Here is a 22,762-nt window from a genome sequence, read left to right as displayed (position 1 = left end):
GTGTATGCCAGGCCTGAGCTGAGCCTGGAGGGGGCAAGGTGAAGTAGGAGGAAGAGGAAGCTCTCTGCACACACTCAGGAGACCTGGGCTAGTCCTGGGTCTGGGGCCTCTGGGACGGGGCAAAAATTCCTACTTGGAGGGCGGGGTGGGGGAGGCACTGCGGAATGGTGGGCGGCGGCCCAAGGGGCTGGGAGAGGGTCCGGCCCACTCTGCGCCTGGGCTGGGACTGGTCCCGCGGGCGCAGGGTAGCAGGAAGCTCTCCACACACTCACCGGACCTGGGCTAGGACTGCGTCTCCATAATCTTAATGATAGTGATTTTTTTCTTTTCTGGAATATCATGATTGTTGTGTTCACTGGTGTGCATTATGGCAGTTAGTCAAAGAAAGAATGTTATGTCTACAGTATCTGATCTACCACAGGAGTTGGTGGATAGAAATAAAGGTTGGAGTTCCCCCTCCTTTGGCACCCTCTTTAACTTTCAAAGAAGAAAAAGTTTGACCTCTTTTTAAATAATAATAGACTATAATTAGGCTTAGAAATAGCTTTTTTCAACTTTAGTTTATATTTTTAACCTCTGTTGTGCTCAGTGTTCATTTTTAAGTGATTTTTTACGTGTGTGTTTACAACCAGATAACAGTCAGAATTAGTTTATAGTTTATCTCATTTAGTAATTTACATGTTGCTTACTCCTATCTGGTCAAACTGATTATACTGAATGCTTTATTCATGAATTTATTGAGTACTAAATTAGTGAGTGTATTGTTTTGAACATGTGTTACAATGTTCAGAAGATATCAGATTTGCCCAGCTATTCTAAATTGTTAAAATTCATATGGAAATTGAATGAAATTTTAATGCCCATAATCATAATTTACCATTTAGTCTGAATAAATGCATTATATTAAAGCAAATCTGAGTTGTCATTATCTAATAATTACCTACTTACTGCTTTCAAGGGATTAGATCGATTTTCAATGGCAGTGGAATTTCACCCCATCATAGCTTTACTGGTGTTAATACTAAAGATTTTCATATTTCCCTTGTATAGTTCCCACTGTGATCTCGTGAAGAAAAGTCTTTATCAGGGATATAGATGCCCATTACTGCAGTGCCTGGATAGCATCTGTTTTCTATTTTTCATCTCACTAACAAATGATGCCAATAGGAATGGTTGATTACTGTCAATACGGAAAATCAAATAACATTCCTTCTTTGAATATGTAATCAAGTTTCATTTATTTGTTTATTTTTGAGACTGGAACTCACTGTATAGTCCAGGCTGGCCTTGAACTCATAGTGATCCTCCTGCTTGAGACGTCCAAGCACTGAGATTGCAAGCATGTGCCACCATGCCAGGTTCAAATTTATTTTAGTATCCTTGGTAAACCAATACTTGATAATCAGATAGAATAGTTACATACAAATAGATTAAAATGATTAAATGAAACATGTAAATATCAGATCATATTAAAGTTCCTTTTTGAAATTGAAATAATACTTCCATTTGTATTTAATTTTTTCTTCTTATTCTGCAGAGAAATGATGAAGAAGCAGTTGTGGATAGAGGTGGAACTCGTTCTATTCTCAAAACACATTTTGAGAAAGAAGATTTAGAAGGTAAGATGTTTTTCTTAGGACAGCTATTAGTGTTCTTTCCTAAAGTCTTTTAAAGAAAAATGTGAAGTTATATCATAGAGAATTACTCAATTTAACATTAAAGTACTGATGGTGCATTTTGAGTGAGTAAGTGTAATTGTTTTAGTGCAGGGCAGAATGCCAACAGGTACACTAGTATCAATGAGACACTTTCATTTATTCAACAGGCATTTACTAATCCTATAGTACATTCCAGGAACTGTGATGTTATGCCAATATTTAGATAGTCCTTGCTTTAATGAGTTACTATCAGTTGGAGGATGAAAATAAAAAATGATAGATAAACATAAGAGGTAGTAGTGTAAGAGGTGAATATAGTGCAAGAGGAAAGTCTAACTCAGCCTATTGGTAGGATAGGCTGTCACTGGAAGAGTTAAGAAGAATTGCTATTTTAGTTTTCCTCACATGTTTAAGAGAGAGGTAGAGATAATATTGTGGGCATTCTATTCAGTAGGAATAAGGGCAGATAAATTTAGTGAGGGAGAACTGTTTTTCTTCCTTTCTTTTTTTGTATTTTAGGGAAGGGTCTTCAGGGTGTTCAGGGTCTCACTACTCGATTGGACTCGTAGAGATTCTCCTGTTTACAGCCACTCAAGAGCTGGGATTATAGGAGTGTGCCACCATGCCCAGTCTCAATTGTGGTCTTAGTGCGCCCTGGGGGTGGGGCCGGCACGGCAGGCCCAGGGATGGAACCCCTGGCCCCTGTGCCTGCTTGCAGGTGCTTTAATCCGTTGAGCTATTTGGCAGGCCCTAGTAAAATGTTTTTCATTTAAGCACTGCAATATGATCATTAAGTTAGAGTCGTTGTACCTATTCTTTAATTTCAATGATTACATAATTGGAAACAATATGTTATTTAACAACACTTTTAGATAATTATATTTACTCTGTGCCTGACATTTATTTGGTATACAGAAAATACTGAGATCCAAGAAAGTGTTTGGATTAGCCTACTCATTACTGTACCATCTCCAGTTATTATATAAAAGGGAAAGAAAATTTGAAAAGTCAAGATTAGTAAAGGATAATATAAAAATGATTTCTCTTTTGTGGACAGCCATCCATAACTTGACCCCTGACAAAGTCACCTTGAGCTTGGAATCAACAAAGCAGAGCCTCACATGGATGTCTCTACAACCCTGCTGGAGATTCTTAGGCTTATGATTCACATGAAGGAAAGCACACAATTAATCACTTGGGTTTTTGGCATAACATAATTAAGTGCATAAAGTTCTTTCAGAGATTGACTCCTTGCCCCCTACCTTGTAAACCTGCAGAAAGGGACAAGCCTAAGCCAAGAATATTCAACAATAACACGGAAGTTTAGAGTCATGATCTTGAGGCAATGAGAAAGTACCCCCTGAGGGCTGTTTCAGTAGGGAAGAAATAGAACTGAAAGAACAATGGTTGATTAAGTTCCATGACTACTTGTTTATACTGTGTACTCATATTAATCAAAACTTCATTGTTTCTTCCTTTTAGATGAAAAGTCACATCTGTTAATCTTTTCATAAAGAAAGCTTATGTAATCACTCATGTATAAATAAGGCTACTGATTTTTCTCTGAGTGGAAGAGACTTCTTCCCTCCAAACTGTACTGTTTTTCTGAGTCTTTCCTCTTTGCTGTCCATTTTCCTCTTTCTTTGGGTTGTTGTTCCCTCGAAGTTGAGGCTGGACCTTGGTACTCTTTTGCTTTGAAGTACTATTTTTTTCCAATGATAATATTACTATTTTTCTCACATGAGTTTTCCTAGTCATTTTATGATATGCTGATAGTTGATCATCACTAAATCATGATATACTTCTCCTCATCCATACATTATTTTCTATTCTTAGTGATTGATCAAAATCATGAAGATGTATATTATATGTATGTGCATCACAGTAGACCCTTTATAACATCCTCAAGTACTATATTTATAGGAGACAGAAAAATTTTAGAAAGTCAATATAAGTAAGTATGGGGTCAAAATACGTACTTAAGGCATTAGTGAACAGAACAAAGTTTGGGCTATCTAATTATGATGTTATCAATTAAAAACCTCTTTTTTTCCAAGACCACCAAAGCAAGTTTTTATTTTAATAGAGCCTGTGTTGCTGCAAGTGGGTCAGTACACAGGAGGGACCTATACATTACTCCAGGAGTAGCTGAGTTGTGCTGCTTACACAGCATGTACCAGTCTGTGGCAATGTGGGCTAAAGCTGAAACAAAGGAATCTTCTGGAAGGCCTGCTGTGAGTGTTGTATATGTAAATAAGGAATCCAGATCCCAATTTCTGTGATCTTCACTTTGGCAGAGTGCCTTTTCCCCTTCTTCAAAAATTACTTAAAACATTATATTCTACTGTCATGTGCATTCCCTACCTATGTATACCCCACAAAAGAAAATGCATGTAAAATATATAGTTATGCTAATTAAAACACCTTAATCAATCTTATTTTATACTTTTTCTATCCCAAAGACTCATTCCATGTAACACCATAATTATTTATAAATTATTAACTGTTAATTATCTTCTATAGATTATCTATGCATGGATCATCTATGCATGGATTATCCATCACACTACTTAATGGCAAATGGCTTTTAACTGATACTGAGTATATTTCAAGGCTACTTTGTTGTTTTGTTAGTTTTTTTAGTACATGTTTAGGAAACATGAAAATTTCTTATTTTGGCATAACCTTATACAAAGGCAAGTAAATATGTTATTGGAACTCTTCCTTTTTTTTTTGTGGAACCGGGGATTGAACTCAGGACCCTGTGTTTGTCAGGCAAGTGCTGGAACTCTTACTTTTAAAGGGTGTTTTACAGTAATGTAGGTAAAGCGAAGTACATATTTTCAATGAAATAGAGGAGAGAATTGCTTTTGTAGATGAACACTGTTATAAATATAAGATATTCTTTTAGTTAAGAGGTTAAGTTTGAAATTTTTTTGTTTCTCAGAATTTACATGCATATTCTTAGCTAATAGAATTAGTAGTATTATTTAACATCTTGAATGCATCTTGTAGAAATGCCAGGTGGTTAAAAATATCTACAAAATCTCAGGTGCAATATATTTAGCAGAAAATGATCACCTGCTAAATAACAACAGCTTGGTGCAAGAGATTAGTTAACTTATTCACACATATTACATATCCTGATAAATGGTATGCCAAATGTATAATTTTTCTCCTTCTATAACTGGGGATTGAACTCAGGCCCTTGCTCTTACCAGTGAAGCACTTATTCCACTGAGCCATCTCCCCGGCCCCCTTCAAAATATATTTCTTTTTTGTCTGACATATATCTTATACCACTTTTATCCCTTCTCTTCCTATTATGTAGAATGCAGTTTTATTAGATTTTGTTCACTTCTATTTTTATTCATCATGCTGTCAGTAAATTCTTTGAATCTATTATAGTGGTGTCAGATTCCCTACTTTCTTTTCATTCCCACTGCTGTTGCTCCATTTCTCTCTCTGTTTGTATCTGTCCCACAGTCAGGGTCTCCTTAATGATTTCAGTGTTCTTTCTAAGCCAACATCAGATCCTGTGGTAAAAACTAGTGAAGGATATTGAAACTATAATTAGATAACTTCAGGATTCCAAATAAAGCAAAAATTGTTGAGGTTAATCAATTTTTATTTCTAATCTCCCATGTCAGTGTGGAATTAGTACTCTCTAAAAGTATAAGACTTCAAAAGGAAAGATGCTTTAATGCTCTTATAATTCTTTCTTCTAGTTATACTCGAATACTAGTATACTAGAGTGTGGCCAGATTTAAACTAAGGATGCTCAGATAAATTTGAATTTTACCTGACAGGACTAAACAAAATAAAGGTATACAAAAGAAGACCATTTTGTGTCTGTATGTACAGAATAGTTAGGATAGATATGCAGCTACTTTTGCTTAATTCAATGAGAAGAAAGATTTGTAACAGTGTTTGGACAGGATGTCCTGTCTGCTTCTTGTACTATGGGTAACCACTAAGAAGGTAACAATGTACAATGTATTAATTATTTAAACTGTCCTATTAATCAGTTTTGAAACTACCTCATTGCTATTTGTTTCTCAATAAAATAAAAAAATGAATTTTACATAAATGATAGATAATATTTTAAAATAAAGAACAGAAATGGGTATTTACTATGTGGTATTTTTATTTGTTGCATTTCATTTGCTAAATCTGGAGACCCTCACAGTAGATGTTAGGATGACCCTTACGAATGGAGGCACTCCTTTCCTCAGTGGACAATAGGGTTGATTGCTGATGGCGACCATCTAAGTTCTTTCCAGGTATTTCTTTGAGCTGAAAACAGCTGTGTGAAGTGTGTTGAAGCAGGTTGCCTTATGCCATACTGAAACTCATGCATGATCAATAAAGGAATGCAAAACCTTGGAGCCCTTGCCTCATTAGGGGACAACTCTAATGGTCTGTCTCTGCTTGAGAGTTCTCTGTGAAATACATTGAGGTCTTTAGTGCAATTGCAGCCTAACTTAGCTTTTCTCTGTATTATATCCTGCTTTCCATATATCTCACAATGTTCTTTGTGACAGGTCTCTTCAACAAACTCCTTGAATACAAATCTCTGTCTCAGAGTCTGTTTCTGGAAACTCAATCTTCCCATTGTCATTTGCTTAGTATATGAGTAGTACTAATAGCTGTGCAGCAGTTGGTAGTTGACAGGACTTTCACATAACCATAGATTTTTTAGCCCATGAGTTTAAGAACTATTGTAATATGTTAGAGAGCCTTGAAACTACTTGCCTTGACCATCATAGTAAATGAAAATCAGTATTTCATTATATGGAAAACATCAATATGCACACATGTGATCAAAATAGGGAATCATTAAACACTATAGTATGATAGTGGAAATATACTCAACCAAATACCAACTATAACTGCTGTATCAATTGTGGATGTCTTTCCAGAATAGGTTGACATAGCTTCAGCTGTCGACCTAAAAAATATGTCTTTTTCTATTACTATCAACAAGGACTAACAGAAGTAGTGAATGGTCCTTGTACAACAGACTACATTTATGGTCTTTTCCTGGGGCTCTGTTTATCTCTTCAGTTATTCTCTAATTTTGTCTTCCTCACATACTCTTGTTTTGTCCAGTTTTTCTTGGAATGGATGCCTGCACTTGAAAAATATTTTAAACATTTTATTTTTCAGACATGACCATTGCTAAATCTTCTGTAGGAATAAGGGTATGTTAATGAAGTATTCATAAAGATAGTGTGTCCTGTTAGCTAATTAGATGATCATAAAGAGAAGAAAATTCAATGGTGAATGTGACATGAAATATTATTGGCCATTTTTACTGAATTATTCAATTTCAAATCAATGCAACACTGTCAGACAACTGTATTGTTTTAGTTTAATTAAAATTTTTTTCTAGCAGTAAAACACATAATGAACAGTTTACCTATTTAACCATTTGGGGTATAAAGTTCAGTAGTGAATAATGATGCTATGAATATAGGAGTGTAAATATCTCTGAAATCCTTTTCAATTCTTTTGCAAGCAAATGTAAAGTAGAATTGTTAGGTCATGTGGTAGTTTCATTTTATTTTTGGAGAAACTGCCTCACTGTTTTCATTAGCAGCCACGTTATTTTACATTCTCTCCAACAAGGCACAAAAGTCCCGACTGCTTCTCATCCTTACTGACAGTTGTTATTGTTATCTTCTGTTATTTTTACAGTAGCTTTTTCACTAGATGTAGGATAATAGTTCATTGTGATTTTGATTTACATTTCCAGGAAACTAATAATGTGTCTTTTCTTGTGCTTGTTGCCCATTTGCATGTCAATTTTGAGAAATGTCTGTGAAAGACTACTCTATGTATAGGCAAAAAACTTGAATAGACATTTAACATTATTAAAAAATTGAATACATAGGCATTAATATGGTTGTTTTATTGTTGTTGAGTAGTAGTTTATGTATTCTCAATGCAAACCACTTTATAAGATATATGATTTATAAATATGTTTTTTCATTCTGTGTTGCTGTATCACTCTACTCATTTTGTCCTTTGATGCACAGATGTTTTCAGTGTAGTTCAATTTGTACACTTCATTCCTATTTTTTGTGCTTTTGGTATTGATCCTAGAAATCTTTGAAAATGTATATCATAATGCTTTTCTGTATGTTTCCTTCAAAGAGTTTTTTAGTTTAGGATTTTATACTTAGGTTTTTGTTTGATCCATTTTGACTTCATATTTGTAGATAGTAAAAGGTGCCTGCTCCAGAGCAAGACCAAAGAGAATATTTTATTTTTTATTATTATACATGTTACATCTAGACTTCTAAATGCAGTTTAGTTTTTCCTCAAATTATTGATACATAGAAAACCCACTTAGAGAAAAGTAATGTTATTTCTCATGTTTTTATCAAGCACTTATAGCATAATCTTTGTTATTTTCTAAAGCTGAATAGAATACATAGAAGAACCGATAAAACCTTCAATATTGCTAAAGGCTTCATGTTAAAAAAAATTCGTTATGTTGCCCCATAACAAATCTGTACTTTCTCATTTCTGTTTGCAACTTCTTTCTCTACACAGATATGAGATGCTCACTGTGTCTGTTCTTTAGCAATGCCTGAGCCCTCATTAAGAGAATTGCCTTTTTTCTCAAAATTCCTCTCCTGAGTTTATAGCTTTTCTTTTATTATTATGTTATATGTATTTGTATATTTTTATTATATAATTTTTCCTTGATAAGCTCTATGAGTGGTACATTTTTTCTTACATATATTTCTTTTATATCTGAAGTATATAGGTGTTAAAATCTATTACATCGAATTTTATATAAATGCATATTAGTTATGCAACAACTTAAATTTGTAATGCTTAGGAATATAACTAATGTTTATCAAATAGTTTTCTTTTCAAACAACAAACATATAAATACAAGGCTTTCTAATTACATTGCACTATTCCAAAATAAATGTTATTGCATTTACTTTTACTTATCATTGTTATTTTTATATGGGATCTTGCTATGTTGCCCAGGTTGGTCTTGGATTTATGGGCAGAAGGTGTCTTCTTGCCTCAGCCTCCCAAGTAGATGAGACAGCAGGCATGTGCCTCCAAGCCTAGATAATCTAGTTACATTTTGTTTGTTTTCCTACTTACATGTTAATATGATATTAAAGTACTTTAAAACTATGATGGAAAGGGAAAATAATTACCATATTTTGCTCTGTTAATTAAATAAATATATTTTTCTTTAAACTTTTTTGCTTTTTAGCAGATGCTAATACATCTTTATTGGCTGGGCATAATAGAACACACTTGTAATCCCAGAATTTGGGAGGCTGAGGCAGGAGGATAGCTGTGAGTTTGCGATCAGCCTCAGCTATAAAGTGAATTTAAGGCCTGCATAAAATGCAAAGGGAAACTGTCTCAAAAAGACAAAAGAAAAAACAAAACAGAACAAAAAAACCCCTTAATTTTTGAAACCGTGCCTTTTTACGTAGCCTCTTTGGCTTCAAACGCACAGCAGTCCTTCTGCTTCAGCCTTCTGAATGCTGGGATTATAGGTTTGTGCTACCACACCCAGATCAAAATACTTTCTTAGTCAAGGATTTAAGAAAGAAAATTATATCCATATTATTTTCTCATTACATTTTGGGGATTTTTTTAACAGCTTATTTTCTTTTGGGGCTACCTATTAAGAGAAAGTCCAAAGATAATATAAGTAGAACACCTAGTACAAAACTGCAGTGTAACATAGTTCTATCAATGGTAGTAGCCCCCAAATTTCCTCTTTTCAACCATTACATTCTTTATCTTTTAATAAAGATTACTAAAATGGTATTCTGATATAACTTCAAGGGTTTGTCACTAAATATCTAAAAAAAAAAAAAAAAAAAAAAAAGAATGGAACACAATAGTTCTCCATGCTCTATAAATCGCAGTGGTTTTGAGTGTTATCTGTGTCATTGTACCATAAAGCTAGGTTTACTTATTCTGTTGGTACAGGATATAATATTGATTTTTTTTGTGTGGAGTTGGTACCTGTACGTAACACATCTTAATTCCTTTCACTCAACCCCTTTTGATCCCCTCCCTTATCCCTTTTTCTACCTCTTGCTTCCCTTCCCAAGTGAGGAAATTCTTTCCTCCCTACTTCTTATTACCCCTTTTATTTTTATCTTTATTTATAATTTGAGTTTCTTTTATTAGTGGTTCACACCCGTTATTTCAGAACAAGAAAACAAGAGAAAAAGGAGACTGAATTTCATACTCTTATGATACATTGGAGTGCAGATTTATTATTCAGTTATGACAAATGTTGTTACATAATGAGGCCTAGATATACTATATGAACAGAATATATCAGCATAACCAGAGTAATCATTCACCACAATATTTCTGACTCAGGAGAAGGTAATAATCAGAAAGATTAAAAAATTTGAAATGAAATACTTTATGGTGGAATTTCTTACAAAATTAAAAATGACAGTGAGGCTGCAACTAAAGTATGTTTCTGGATGGCTGAGTTGTTAAGAAAATCTGAAAGCTGTTTGCCATAGTGAAATCATGTTTGATTACAGGAGCAGAGAAATGCACCATAGGAAAGCAAACTTGCTAAATACTACTAATGCTTTGGTAAGGAGAGTTCCTTAAAGACTTAGGGATACCAGGAACAACATAAATAGTCAGTTAAAAAGTAAAGCTGAAGGCTCATGTCAGCAATTTGTCAGAGGAAGAAGTCATGAATTTTCTTCTCCTCCACAAGCATATAAATTAGGAACAATTCACAGAACAATTCTCTTGCAAAGAAATTCAGCAACAAATTAAAAGACTTTTGTGCTCTCTTTTGGAATACAAAGCAAAACTCATGGAAGTTGATAAAGACATTCAGCACAGATACTTGCTAGATTTATACCTTTGGCACAGCACCATGCAATCAAAGATCTTTTATCTCCTAGGTCTTTCTATTGGTGAGAAAGAGGAGGTCTATATGGTATGTGCTCCTACTTCTATAGGGATTACTCAAAGGACTGGTTTCTGATTTGTCTACCTCAGAGTGCTAGTGTATCTGGCAAAAATCTAGCCCCTGAGGAGAACAGAGATGGTTGAACTGGTAATTATCTAGCACAATATTGAATGAACAGAAAATATTCTTTTTTTTTTCATAAAATATTCTCATCTTCCAAATTCTTCCTGTGGGGGGAAAGATTTGACCCTTTCAGTGTCCAACTTTCCTTTGGCTATCCAAAGGACTGGCTTCAGTACTTCCTGTCTCAACCTGCTGATAAGACCTGGAGCAGTCTAGCTGCCTGGGAGCAAGTGAAAACGGAGAAAGGACTTTGGTTTGGTAGTTAGCGTAGCCTCACCCACTGCTCAGCATGGTGCAAGCAAATAATAAAGTGTAGAACACAACTCCCCCTGGGAATGGAAAGAGATGAGAGAATAGAACACAAGTCATCTTTTCTGGGGTCACTCAAAGAACTGGTTTTAGTCTTTAGACTCTGGCTGGCTCAGCGTGCCTGGGGGCAGGGCTGGTGTGGCATGTGGTGCTGTGGACAGAACCATGGTCCCTGTGCTTGTCTAAGTTTGCCTAAGCAGGTGCTTTAGTCTTCTGAGCTATCTCACAGGCTCCCAGACATTTATACTTTAGTAAAGTTAGTAACACATGACACAAGGTTGCCTAGTGACTGATAGCCAACATTAACCAGTCAGGATGCTTCTTGGATCTGAGATACCTTTTTGCTATAGGCACCTGAGGCCTAGTCCTACCTACATACATTTGGCCAACTTTCTAGCTTCCATGGCTCCCAACAATAAGGAATTTGGCACTTAGTAAGTATACATGTCAATAATTTTTAAAATGATTTTGCAAAAATTTAAGAAGTTTTATAGATGTCAAAAACACAGTGGACTGGGATTCAGTTCCACAAATAGGAAAGCCACTTTCCCATTGGAGACTAGTTTTATCATGTCTCTTATTTTAAATTTTTTTCCTGTACTATAAAATTAATTCATTTCCCATAGTATAATTGTCATTTATTTGAAAGAGGAAATCATTTTCTACTACTATTTCTGGTTGATTAACTTGTGTGCAATTTAGTGATGTTGACAGATCAGTGTTAATTGTTGGATCTATTGTAAGTGGTATTTGGTAATAATTAATGTAATTAATTACACATGATTCACTTCAAATTGTACATTTTGCCTAAAAAACTATGTTGGCTATTTCAGGATAAAAATTAGGTAGGTAAACTACTAATACCAAATGATTCAGCAAATGATAGCCAGTAGTAAATTTCATTCCTTTATTCTTTAAAAATGCAATTCACTTTAGTCCTACAGTTAACTGTTAGCTGAGACACGCACATGTTCCTTTTTTGATTTCACATCATTTGTGTGTGTGACTCTCATCAGTTCATTTTGATTTATAATTTATTCCTGATATTTTGCTTATTTGGAGTAAGAGATAACTTGGTAGTTATCTATATTCTGTTTCTTCAGTGCATTACATTTCCAGATAAATTTGAAGAATCAAAAGTATTTTTCTACATCTGATTATGGTTTATTAGATTATTTCTAGATACAAGCATACATTAACATGGGAAAAGTAGCTTATATTCACATGTGTATATGTGGCTAAGAAATCCTACAAACATGCTTTAATCATCCAGGGGTCCTGGTAACACATTTTATATCTTTTTCTTAGAATATTACTTTATAAACAGCTGACTTGGGGCCTGCCCATTAGCTCAGTTGTTTAAGTGCCTGCTTAAGCAAAGCAGTCAGGTTCAGGATTCTATGGTTCACTCCCTAGATCCCCAGGCCTTATCAGACATGCCCTTAAGGCATCTTGAGCTGGCCAAAAAAAAATCCTTGTAAACAGCTGACTTTCGAACAGGATATAGTTCCTTATAAACCGTGTTCTGTTTAGTACTATTCTTTGCCTGCCTCAATATGTAATATTGAGGATATTTTAATGGAACATATGCTATGTTGTTTGTGAATGAGAACTGTGTGTTTGTGTGTGGATGTATATATATTATTTTTCAATTAACAACCATTTCAGAGATACAGTAGGTGAAATAGGTGAAATATCCTCTTTTTCACAGTAATTATCTTCCTATAAATATTAAAAGAGAATTTTATAGCAAATAATTTTTTCTGTTAATCTTTACATATTTTTTTGAAAAATATTTAATATTTTGAAGGTAAACAGCAAATGACAAAAGCCTCTTAATATTTATTACATAGATTTATGTTAACACTACTTTGGTTTTGAGTTTTCCAGACACCCAGGACTTCAGTGTATTTATTACGTAGTTATACAGTTTAACAGCATGGGAAGAGTAGTATGAAGATGACATGATTAAATTGATTAAATTCTCAAATTTCTTGTTAGCTGTTAATTGTCCCCCTTAAGCTCTTTGGCTGTATTTGATGCATTGCCTCTACAGGTTATTGTATTTTACAGGGACCTCTCATAATATGGACGGGGTAGTGCCCAGTTAATTAGGAATTTTCAGAGGGATGTCAGCAATATTCACAAGTATTAATTAAAGTGCTAATGGGATAGTCAGCCACACTCTGAAGGCACTGAGCCCAATTTGTATTTTATTCCCCAAGGAGGTTTAGACACTAATGCTGTCAATTGACATTTTTGTTTTAAATACTATTGGATGCTATTTGAAAAAATTATTAGTATGCCACTTTGCCCTTAAATAATTACAATGGAAAATATCAATTGGTTTTTAATTCAGATAATAATGAACAAGTAATAAATAATAATTGAAAATAATGCTTTTAAATTTGGATAATATATTCCCATAATTTTAACAACAATTGAATCAGGGAAACCTTAATAAGATTAATGCCATTTTAGGTCTAGTATCTTAGATTGCTATTCTGCATGCTCTATGTATATTTTCTCACAATGAACTTGTTTCTTCACCCATTTTTAAAAGATTAAACTTGGATTGAGTCTTTGAATTTGGGGGGCCTGATTTTTTAAAATTTCTTTATGTGTTCTAGATCTAAGTCCTTTGTCTGAAGGACAATTGGCTAATATTTTTTTCCACTCTGTGAGTTCTCTTTGCATTCTGTTGGTGATTTCTTTGATTTACAAAAGCTTTTTAATAGGGTGAGATCCAATTTGTTGATTCTTTGTGGTATTTCTCTTATAGTCTGGATTTTGTTCATGAAGTCTCTGCCTATGCTTAAATGTTTGAGATTTTTAATATTTTCACTTCTTGTAAATTTCATGTTTATATTTAATATTTAGATTTTTGATCTATTTTCGTTTAATTGGCACAGAGACATGGGTCTAGTTTTAGTTTCATATGTGAAGAGCCAGTTTTTCTAGCATTGTTTATTAATGAGTCTGTCTTTCTTTCAGTGAACATGTTTGGCTCCTTTGTTAAAGATAAAGTGGCTGTGTTTTTTGGAGTTGCATCTGCATCTTTTATTCTATTTCATTGATCTTGAGGCCTGTTTCTTAGTTTTATCTTTTTTTTTTTTTCCAGAACTGGGGGTTGAACTAGGGCCCTTGCACTTGCCAGGGAAGTGCTTATTCCACTGAGCCATCTCCCCAGCTTGAGGCCTGTTTCTTTTGTCAATATCATGCTGTTTTTGTCACAGTAGCTTTGTAATATAATTCAAGTCAGGGAATGTGATGCCTCCTGTCTAAACTTTGTTGCCCATGATTGCCTTTGATAGTCTAGGTCTCTTCAGATTCCAAATGAATTTTAGGAATGTTTTCTTTAGCTCTGAGTTATGTTAATGGTATTTTGATTGGGATTGTATTAAATCTGTGTAATATTTTTGGGAGTACAGGCATTTTTCACTATGTTGGTTCTTCCTATCCAAGAGCAAGGAATATCATTTCATTTTGTGATATCCCCTTAGGTCTACTTTTATAGGGTGCTGTAATTTTCAGTGTGTAGATCTTTTACATTCTTTGATAAATTGATTTCTAAGTATTTCAGTTTTATGTGTTCTTGTGAAGGGTGTGCTTTCCCTAGTTTTTCTCTCTTTGAGTCTGTTTCTTGTGCATAGAAATGCTGTTGAGTGTTGACTTTGTATTGTTATACTACTGAATTGGGTTATTAAACCTATACTTTTTGGTGGAGTTTTTGGGGTCTTCTTTATAGAGTACCATTTCATCTGCAAATAATGATAATTTAACTTATACCTTTCCTATCTTTATTCCTTTTGTTTCTCTTCTGTAATTGCTCTGGCTAATGTTTCTAGAACTACATTAAATAGCAGTGGTGATAATGGATGTCGTTGTCTTGTTGCCATCACATGGTGCTTTGAACTAAGTATACTTCATTTATAGAATAGCTAAATATGTCTAATTGGTACAAGCTTTATTTTATATAATTACTATTTTTTTTTAGTGAGAGAAATGAAAAATTAACCCATACCTTCTTAACTCTTTTTAACATTATATACATGCTATGTAATAAATCTCTTGAACATATTCCTGTGCCAACCATGCCAGCTTGTGGTAATCGCCATTCTAGTTTCTGGTTTTATGTGTTTTTTTTTTCCTTCATTCTGTCATTTTCTTAGTCACCTTAGTGTTCTTACTACCTATAGTATATCAGAAGTGTTGGAGACACAATGATAATACCAGATTCTCTTTCTTTTCCTCTCACATCTACCTCTCAATGAAATTTAGGTAGAGCAATAATAAAGGAAACAAAAATGATTGAAATTATAAGTACAAAAATGTAAAATTCTAATTTTCTACTGATGAAATAAGTTGTCTGGCCTCTAGGACAAGAAATATTATGACTGTTCTTTTTATTACCGTCAAATTACCTCAGGTGAGAACTGGGGATACAGCTCAGTCACAGTGTGCCTGCTTTGCAAACATGAGGTCATGAGTTTGATTTTGGGCAGAAAAGATCCCCAAAACACAAAATTACCTCAAATACATTTGTACTGAAAGTTGTACATGCTTATTGACAAAAGAATTTCTAATTTTCATCTAAATTATTTAAAAGTACCCCCCTCTTTTCCTTTCCATAGCTCAATTTGCAATAATGACTTACCATGATTCAATTAGATGCTGATATAAAAAGAGTGGATTTCAAGACATCACAGTGATTAAGCCAAAAATGTAGTATTAACACCAATAAAACTAATTGCAGTATTGATCACGAGCACAAAAATTATATTTACAGAATCAAGACATAGTTTAGATGTCAGTGACTTATTTCTGTCATATCTCATAAGTTTTCCTTTTATAGTTTATCAATATGTATTTATGTCTCTATTCAAATAGTGCTCTTGGCTGGCCACATAGCTCAGTGGATTAAAGCACCTGCAAGCAGGTGCAGGGACTGGGGGTTCAATCGCTGCGTCTGCCATGCCGGCCCCACCCCCAGGGCACACAGAAACAGCAATTGAGACTGGGCATGGTGGTGCCTACGTGTAATCCCAGCTATTGGGAAGCTGTAAACGGGTGGATCACTATGAGTCCGATCTAGCAGTGAGACCCTGAAATACAGAAAAAACAAAACAAAACAACCAAATAGTGCTCTTAACAGTAAATTACACAGCCCTCTGTCTCCAACTGTTTTAAATTCTCTGTTGCTTTTAAAATTTTGACTATGCCTTCGTTTTCAGATCTCTCTTCTCTTTCCTCGACTTCCTCTTGTCTCAGACCTTGTCTTCCTTGGTAATTATTTTTTTCCTGTTTTATCCACTGGTTTGTCTTTCAAAAGTTTCTGTATTTTTTGAAGTTGAAACAGTTTCTTTATTCTGAAAATTATGAAAATAATATAAATTCAATTAGAAAAATGAAGGAAATATACAGAAATATAAAAATGCAAACTAAATGAAACAACAACCTTAAAATCCTGGCACCCAGAAGTGATTGCTTTTAATATTCTGAACAAATACTGGTAATAATAAATTTAGTAATATAAACAGAATACTAATTTAATTATATGTCAGAAACAAATACATAATTATAGCAAAGTTATATATAGATGGAATTATAGCACATGTTTAATCATTTGAACTACTCTCTTTTCAATTAAAAAAGAGCAGTATTCTTCTATATTAATAATGGAGTCATCATCTATTTTAGTTATTACATAGCATTTCATTTCACACTTGTACATTACTTTCTTAACCAGTATCTTACTAGTGGACATTTTGATTATTTCTCATTTTTGTCTGTTAAAGAAAGTTGCTATGAATATTATATATGGGCCTCTTGTGCTTCATGATCCTTTGATGTAAGTTTGGAGAATTAAGCAATCAAAATATTATACAGTTAAAATTTTGATGTGTTTATACCTTCTTCCTGAATAATTATACCCACATACTCTCCTGTCAACCTTATGTGAGGCTCTATATTTTTTTATTTTATTTATTTATTTATTTTTTGAGGCTCTATATTTTTTAAACCTTTAAAACTTCTAACTGCTAAATGTTAGTTTCTCTTCACATTTGCCTTTGATTTTTGAAAATTTTTCTTCTTCATGCCATCCCTGTATGACTCATTTCCTGGAATGCTGTTTTCACCCCAAAGTGCTATGGAGGACATATATGCATAACCAAAGTGCTCCAGGTATGCCCTGTAGCCCTTTACGTACTGAGTGAATCTAAGGAGACACACTGGAGAACTGGATGCTACGATTGCAGGAGGGGTCTAAAACCACCAATATAAATATTAGCTGAGGAAAATGCTAAGGAAATACTTAGAGTATGACTGCTAACTTAAAATTTTTCAAGTACTGTCCAAGATGGTATTCCTTCATGTGTTAAGCAGAATTAGAGTTCCACGTAAAAATACAGTATTCCATGTAAGACAAAAATAAGGGCTATTTAATTATTAAAATTGTCCAATAATGGAAGAGACTACTTAGCAATGTTTAGTTTTAGAAATCTCGAGTTAACTCTTTTCAGTTCCAGTTTAACATGTTAAAATGAGAGGTTTCAACTAGGTTATTTCTTTTTTTCCCCCATAATTTTATTGAGAAACAAATAGCAATGAGACAGTTTCAAACCAAATTGGTAGGACAGTTTCAATAATTAACACATTGCGTACATTCTTCCAACTAGATTATTTCTACGGCATTTCTTAGCTCTAAGTTCTATGACCTCTTCTCCATTTTTTTCTATTTTTTCTCTTTCTTCCTCTCTCTCTCTCTCTCTCTCTCTCTCTCTCTCTCTCTCTCTCTCTGTGTGTGTGTGTGTGTGTGTGTGTGTGTGTGTGTTTATTTGCTTTTATTGTTGTTTAGGACATTGGAGAGGAAATGTCACCATGGGATATGTCCCTCCCTGAAAGGAATGCCCATTTTAATCTTCCTTAGATATTTTTTGAAAAAATTCTCTCATCTTTAAGTAAGCTTATATAATATACTTTAGTGAATAAAGGATAATTCCTCATTAACTTTGATGTTTAAATGCTTTGAAGGTTTTTAATTCACACATTCACTGAAAACAGGAATTTGTTTTAAATTTGCAAAGGATCTTAAGCTGTATGGATAGAAGAGTGGATTAAAAAATATTCTACAAGTTGCTTATGCTTATAAAATCCACAGAAATAGGTTTTGTACCTTTCTTCAGGAGGAAAGCAATTTCAGTGAGAGTACTTGTGGAAAAATACCACAAAGAATTTCTTATAGAAAGTTATATCTGGTATCAGCATCTTGAGTTAAAATTAGGTCATATTTAGTTAATATTAAAAACATAATAATTTGCCTGTATGTTCTGTAAGAGTACTCTGGGATACTTCTCCCAAAATTCTCTAGATTAAGAATAAAGGATTGAATCAGTTTTTAATGTCTGTGACTTGTCCTGTAAGGATGAGTGGAAATTCAGATCGATTTATTGAGTCATCCATTTATTCCTACACCTTTCTATTGGGTGCCAGTTATTTAGTAAATAAAACAGATGAAAATCTGGAGTGTATGTACTACACATTAGCTTGAAGTTTAATCTAGACAAACGTTTAATGTGGGACACTCTGAACAATTTGTCTGTTTCTTCTACCACTAAGTAGAGGTTTGTACACAGAGCAGTTGGAATGGTACAAGTTGCCAGCAGTTAAGTATTGTGTGCCTTATGGTGTAATGCCTTATCTACTAAGGCCTTGTATAGTTTATCTCTGTAGCGTTTGCCTACTCAGACAAATAACTTCATCCGATACACACAAGTAACAAAATCTTGAGCCTTAGATGTTAAACCTAGTGACTCAAGTGTTTCATCCTCTTTATCACTTCTATATTAGATATGTGTGTGTGCACATGTGTATTAAGAATCAATATGAAATCTATCTTCTTAGAATATTTAAATAGACATTCTTAAATGCTATAGGATAGTTTTGCCTAATAAGTCGCCATAACTTATTTATGAGCAAGTTGTTTTTAATTTTAATTCTGCCATTTATATATTGGGGGAAATAGTCAACAGTTTACAAGTAATTACATGAACTTCACATGAACTCCCAAATTTTTCTTCTATTTTTCCTCTTATTTTCTCCTTCTTCTAAACTTTGTATTCTTCTTATTGATCTAAATGCCATTTATTATTAATGACAAACTGAAATGCACCTTATTACCAAAAACAAACATGAAACAAAGTAGACTTTTCCTGATTGCCATAGTTATCTTGATTTACATTATTATGAATTTATGCAGCATTTAATAGTTGATACCACATAAAATCATTTTTTTCCCTGTATTTTAGGGCAGGATCTACAGGTCTGCAGGGTCTACAGGGTCTCACTATATAAACTGGACTCATAGTGATTCTCCTGTTTACAGCCTCCCAAGTGCTGGGATTACAGGCACGTGCCACCACGTTCTGTCTCAGGCTTCATCTCAGTGTGCCCTGGGGGCAGGGCCGGCACAACACGCTGGGGATTGTTCACTGGCCACTGGTCTCTGCCTAAGCAGGCATTTTAGTCCACTGACCTATCAAGCTTGCCCCAAAAATCATTTCTTTTATTATACATTTGTAAATTTAATTCTTTTTACTTGTACTTGAATGTATATTAGTGCTCTCTGCGGCAGCACATGTGCTAAATTGAAACAATATAGAGAAGATTAGCATGGCCTCTGCAGAAGGATGACACATAAATTCATGAAGCATTCTATATTTATTTTAAAAAAGAATGCATATCATAGACAGTGTTTTCATTGTCAGAACTGATTCTTCAATAAGTAGATGGTTATCTCTTTTCAGTGCAAGAGTTTGCTCTGTAAGTATTCCTTGCTATCCATTTCTTTTTTTACTTAGTGAAACTCTATACTCTCTGAGCACTATAAATAGTCAACATTGAGCTGCTTTGCAACTTTCCAATACTGAAATTTTTTCAAATCATTTTTTATTAGAAAATACTTATTATGAGGGTTTATTGATGCATTGAAGAAATGTTTGAAGCTTGTATGTTTCAACATTAAAAATAAATATCTCAAGATACAAAATTATTAAAAAAAATCAAGATACAAAATTATTTGCTGCATTTTGCTTAAGAGAATGCAATAAACTTGTAAGAAATAGTATTTCTAAAAATGTGGCACACTGCTTTTTAACCAAGTATATTACTGTAGTTATTCTGTTTTGATGAGAAACTTTAGGGCTTTTAAGATTTCTACTTTCTACCTAGAATCATCAGTAAATAGGGTCTTTTATTTTGTAATGATTACAAATCTGACCCTAGGGCCAGGTAAATGTGATCAACAGGGTTTAACACTACTTCTGTTTTTAGGAAAACAACACGAGGACCAACAGTCCCTTAGTCTAGTATTATCCTTTTGCTATGTAGACAGTCACTCAAACTTCTTTATTCTCTCTCTTTTTTTCCCCTAATGCTTTCCCTCAGGAGAAAATTTATGTTGAACTTAGAATTCTTTGATATATTATGATAAAAGATGTCTTGTATCTTGTGTTCTCTGCCTGTTAGGGTCTCCAGGGAATTAATGGCCACATGCTTATTCAGCTTAATGTACTTGATCTTTCCCTATGATTGACATGTCTAAATAATTGTTGTAGCAATTCAGTTATTATGGACCTGTTATGTTATATTCATTTCATAGAAGCAACATGGTTTCCTTCAAGAGTAATTGACCCTCTTTCACCTAGCTAAAATAAAGGACAGCAGTTCCTAAGCATTATTATTAATCATGCTCACCAAATGCATCTCTTTCCCTACTGCATTTTGTAGACATTCTTCACATATCAAGAATTGTTTCAGCTCTGAGACTTATATATAATTAAAATATTTACAGTAATTATAAATATACTTAATAGGATTGTGTCCATGTAACTTAAGTGTCAAAACTTTAAGATTTGTTAATAAGATTTGTGCTCAGAAAGCAATTATTACCTGTAATAAACCCTGTTTTCTTTATATAGAAATTTTATTTTCTTTCAACTAATATGTATGTCTTTAACATAAGAGAAAAAAAATGTTGGAGTTTTTCAGGGAACACTTTTGTTATGCATGGCTGTATTTTAGCTGCTTTTATTTTTCTCAGAATTCATTATAAATTCCATTTAAGCTTCCAGAAAATGAAATCCAACAGAAACATTGAAAGGAAAATTTTTGATTAAGAGTTCAAAGGCTTACTTGAATTAAGCACTTTAAATAAGATTTTACAAGATAAAAGAAAAGAATAATCTCACTTTTAGTTTGAGTCTAAATTGTAAGAATTTTAAAACAGCATATAAATCCTTAATATAGTCTAATGTTCTATAAATATCACAAATATACTTTCTCTCATAGCACTTTTTATGCTAATATTTTTTAAGTATGCTCATATGTAAATGACAATATTGCATTTAAATTTTTAACATGTGACATAAAATCAGTTCTTGTTAAAGATTTAGTCAACTTAAGATAAGTTCATTTGAAAGTATTACCTCTTTTAACTAAAATTTTAGCCTTTATTTCTAAAATAATAATTATCCTTTAAATAATCTTGAAAATTAATTCAGGTTAGGATCAATAATTGTCAGATCATTTCAGAACAATAACATCATTAGCTTCTTGAATTATTTGTTTTCTTAAGTAATACATAGTATGATGAAAAATTCAATTTTGGCCACAATATGGCCGGAAACATTGATAGCAATATTATCTAGAAATGTGGTACATATGTTATTTTTCAGTGTCTGAGATGATTCTGTAATTTCTTCTACTAGTTATAATAGAACACTTTGTAATATTGAGAAGAGCAGGAAAACAATGCAATGGGAGACAAACTATTTATTTATTAATTACATATTATATTATGTATTTAGTACAGGGTCTACAGTTTCTCACTACACAGATCAGACTCATACTGATTTTCCTGTTCTCAGCTTCCCAAAGCTAGGATTACAGGCCTGCACCACCACGCCCAGTCTCAATTGCTGTCTCAGTGTGCCCTGGGGCAGGGTGGGCATGGCACACTGGGGATAGAACCTTGGTCCCTGCATCTGCCTAAGCAGGCTCTCTAATCTCCTGAGCTATCTGGCTGGCCCTAGAAAAATTTATTTTTCCCTTATTATAAAAAACTACTGAAGTTTCACACTGTGCAGGAGCAAATGAACTGACATGCATTTGTGTCTACTATTTAACAGGTATTCTGTTCAATATTTTATATCTATTATAATACCTCATAATCTTTGTAGGAAGTCTCTAAGTCCACTAATGAGTTTTATTTAATTTATTTTTTAATTGTCCAAAACTTATGGTAAAGAAAAAATCATTAAAGCATATGCATAAAAATATCAGCTATAGAAGAACAAAATTAAATACCATCTTATTCCACATTAGAAAGAAAAAAGAAAGACCAAGTGTGTAAGAAACTAGACTAATTAAAGGACTGAAAGAAAGAAAAAAAATCTGTCCTCTTTGAATTTTATACTTAGCAAACATATCTTTGAAAACTAAAAGTAAAATATTTTCCAGTTATACAAATTTGAAATATTCTAATACTTCCAGACATAGCATATAGGAAATAACAAAGAGCATAATTCAAAAGGCAAGTTGCAGTATGCTCCTGGATGAACAATAAAGAGCTCTCAAAATGATAGTTATACAGGACTATATAAAATATTAGATGAACATTTATTTAAAAGGTCATTAAAGATTTCTATGAAACAGTACCAATTTTTTT

The 22,762-nt window shown here is 33.5% G+C and overlaps 1 protein-coding gene and 1 non-coding gene across 8 annotated transcripts in view; both read left to right on the top strand.

The window, feature by feature from the left end:
• Slc4a10 (solute carrier family 4 member 10) overlaps window positions 1-22,762 on the top strand; it is a 416,671-nt gene that overhangs the window by 209,219 nt on the left and 184,690 nt on the right. For all 7 annotated transcript variants that reach the window (XM_023713848.1, XM_023713847.1, XM_023713849.1 and 4 more), the window contains one exon: window positions 1,538-1,619. In XM_023713848.1, coding sequence (XP_023569616.1) covers window positions 1,538-1,619 — 82 coding nt within the window. The remainder of the gene's footprint in view (window positions 1-1,537; window positions 1,620-22,762) is intronic.
• Window positions 19,654-19,759, top strand: LOC111816448. Its single transcript, XR_002820843.1, has one exon. It is a non-coding gene; the product is annotated as a U6 spliceosomal RNA (small nuclear RNA).

This window comes from Octodon degus, unplaced genomic scaffold (assembly GCF_000260255.1).
Source record: "Octodon degus isolate 3935 unplaced genomic scaffold, OctDeg1.0 scaffold00032, whole genome shotgun sequence".
Lineage (NCBI taxonomy): Eukaryota > Metazoa > Chordata > Mammalia > Rodentia > Octodontidae > Octodon > Octodon degus.
The sequence above is the reverse complement of the archived record's forward strand: the minus strand, read 5'-3'. Positions and strand labels throughout refer to the sequence as shown.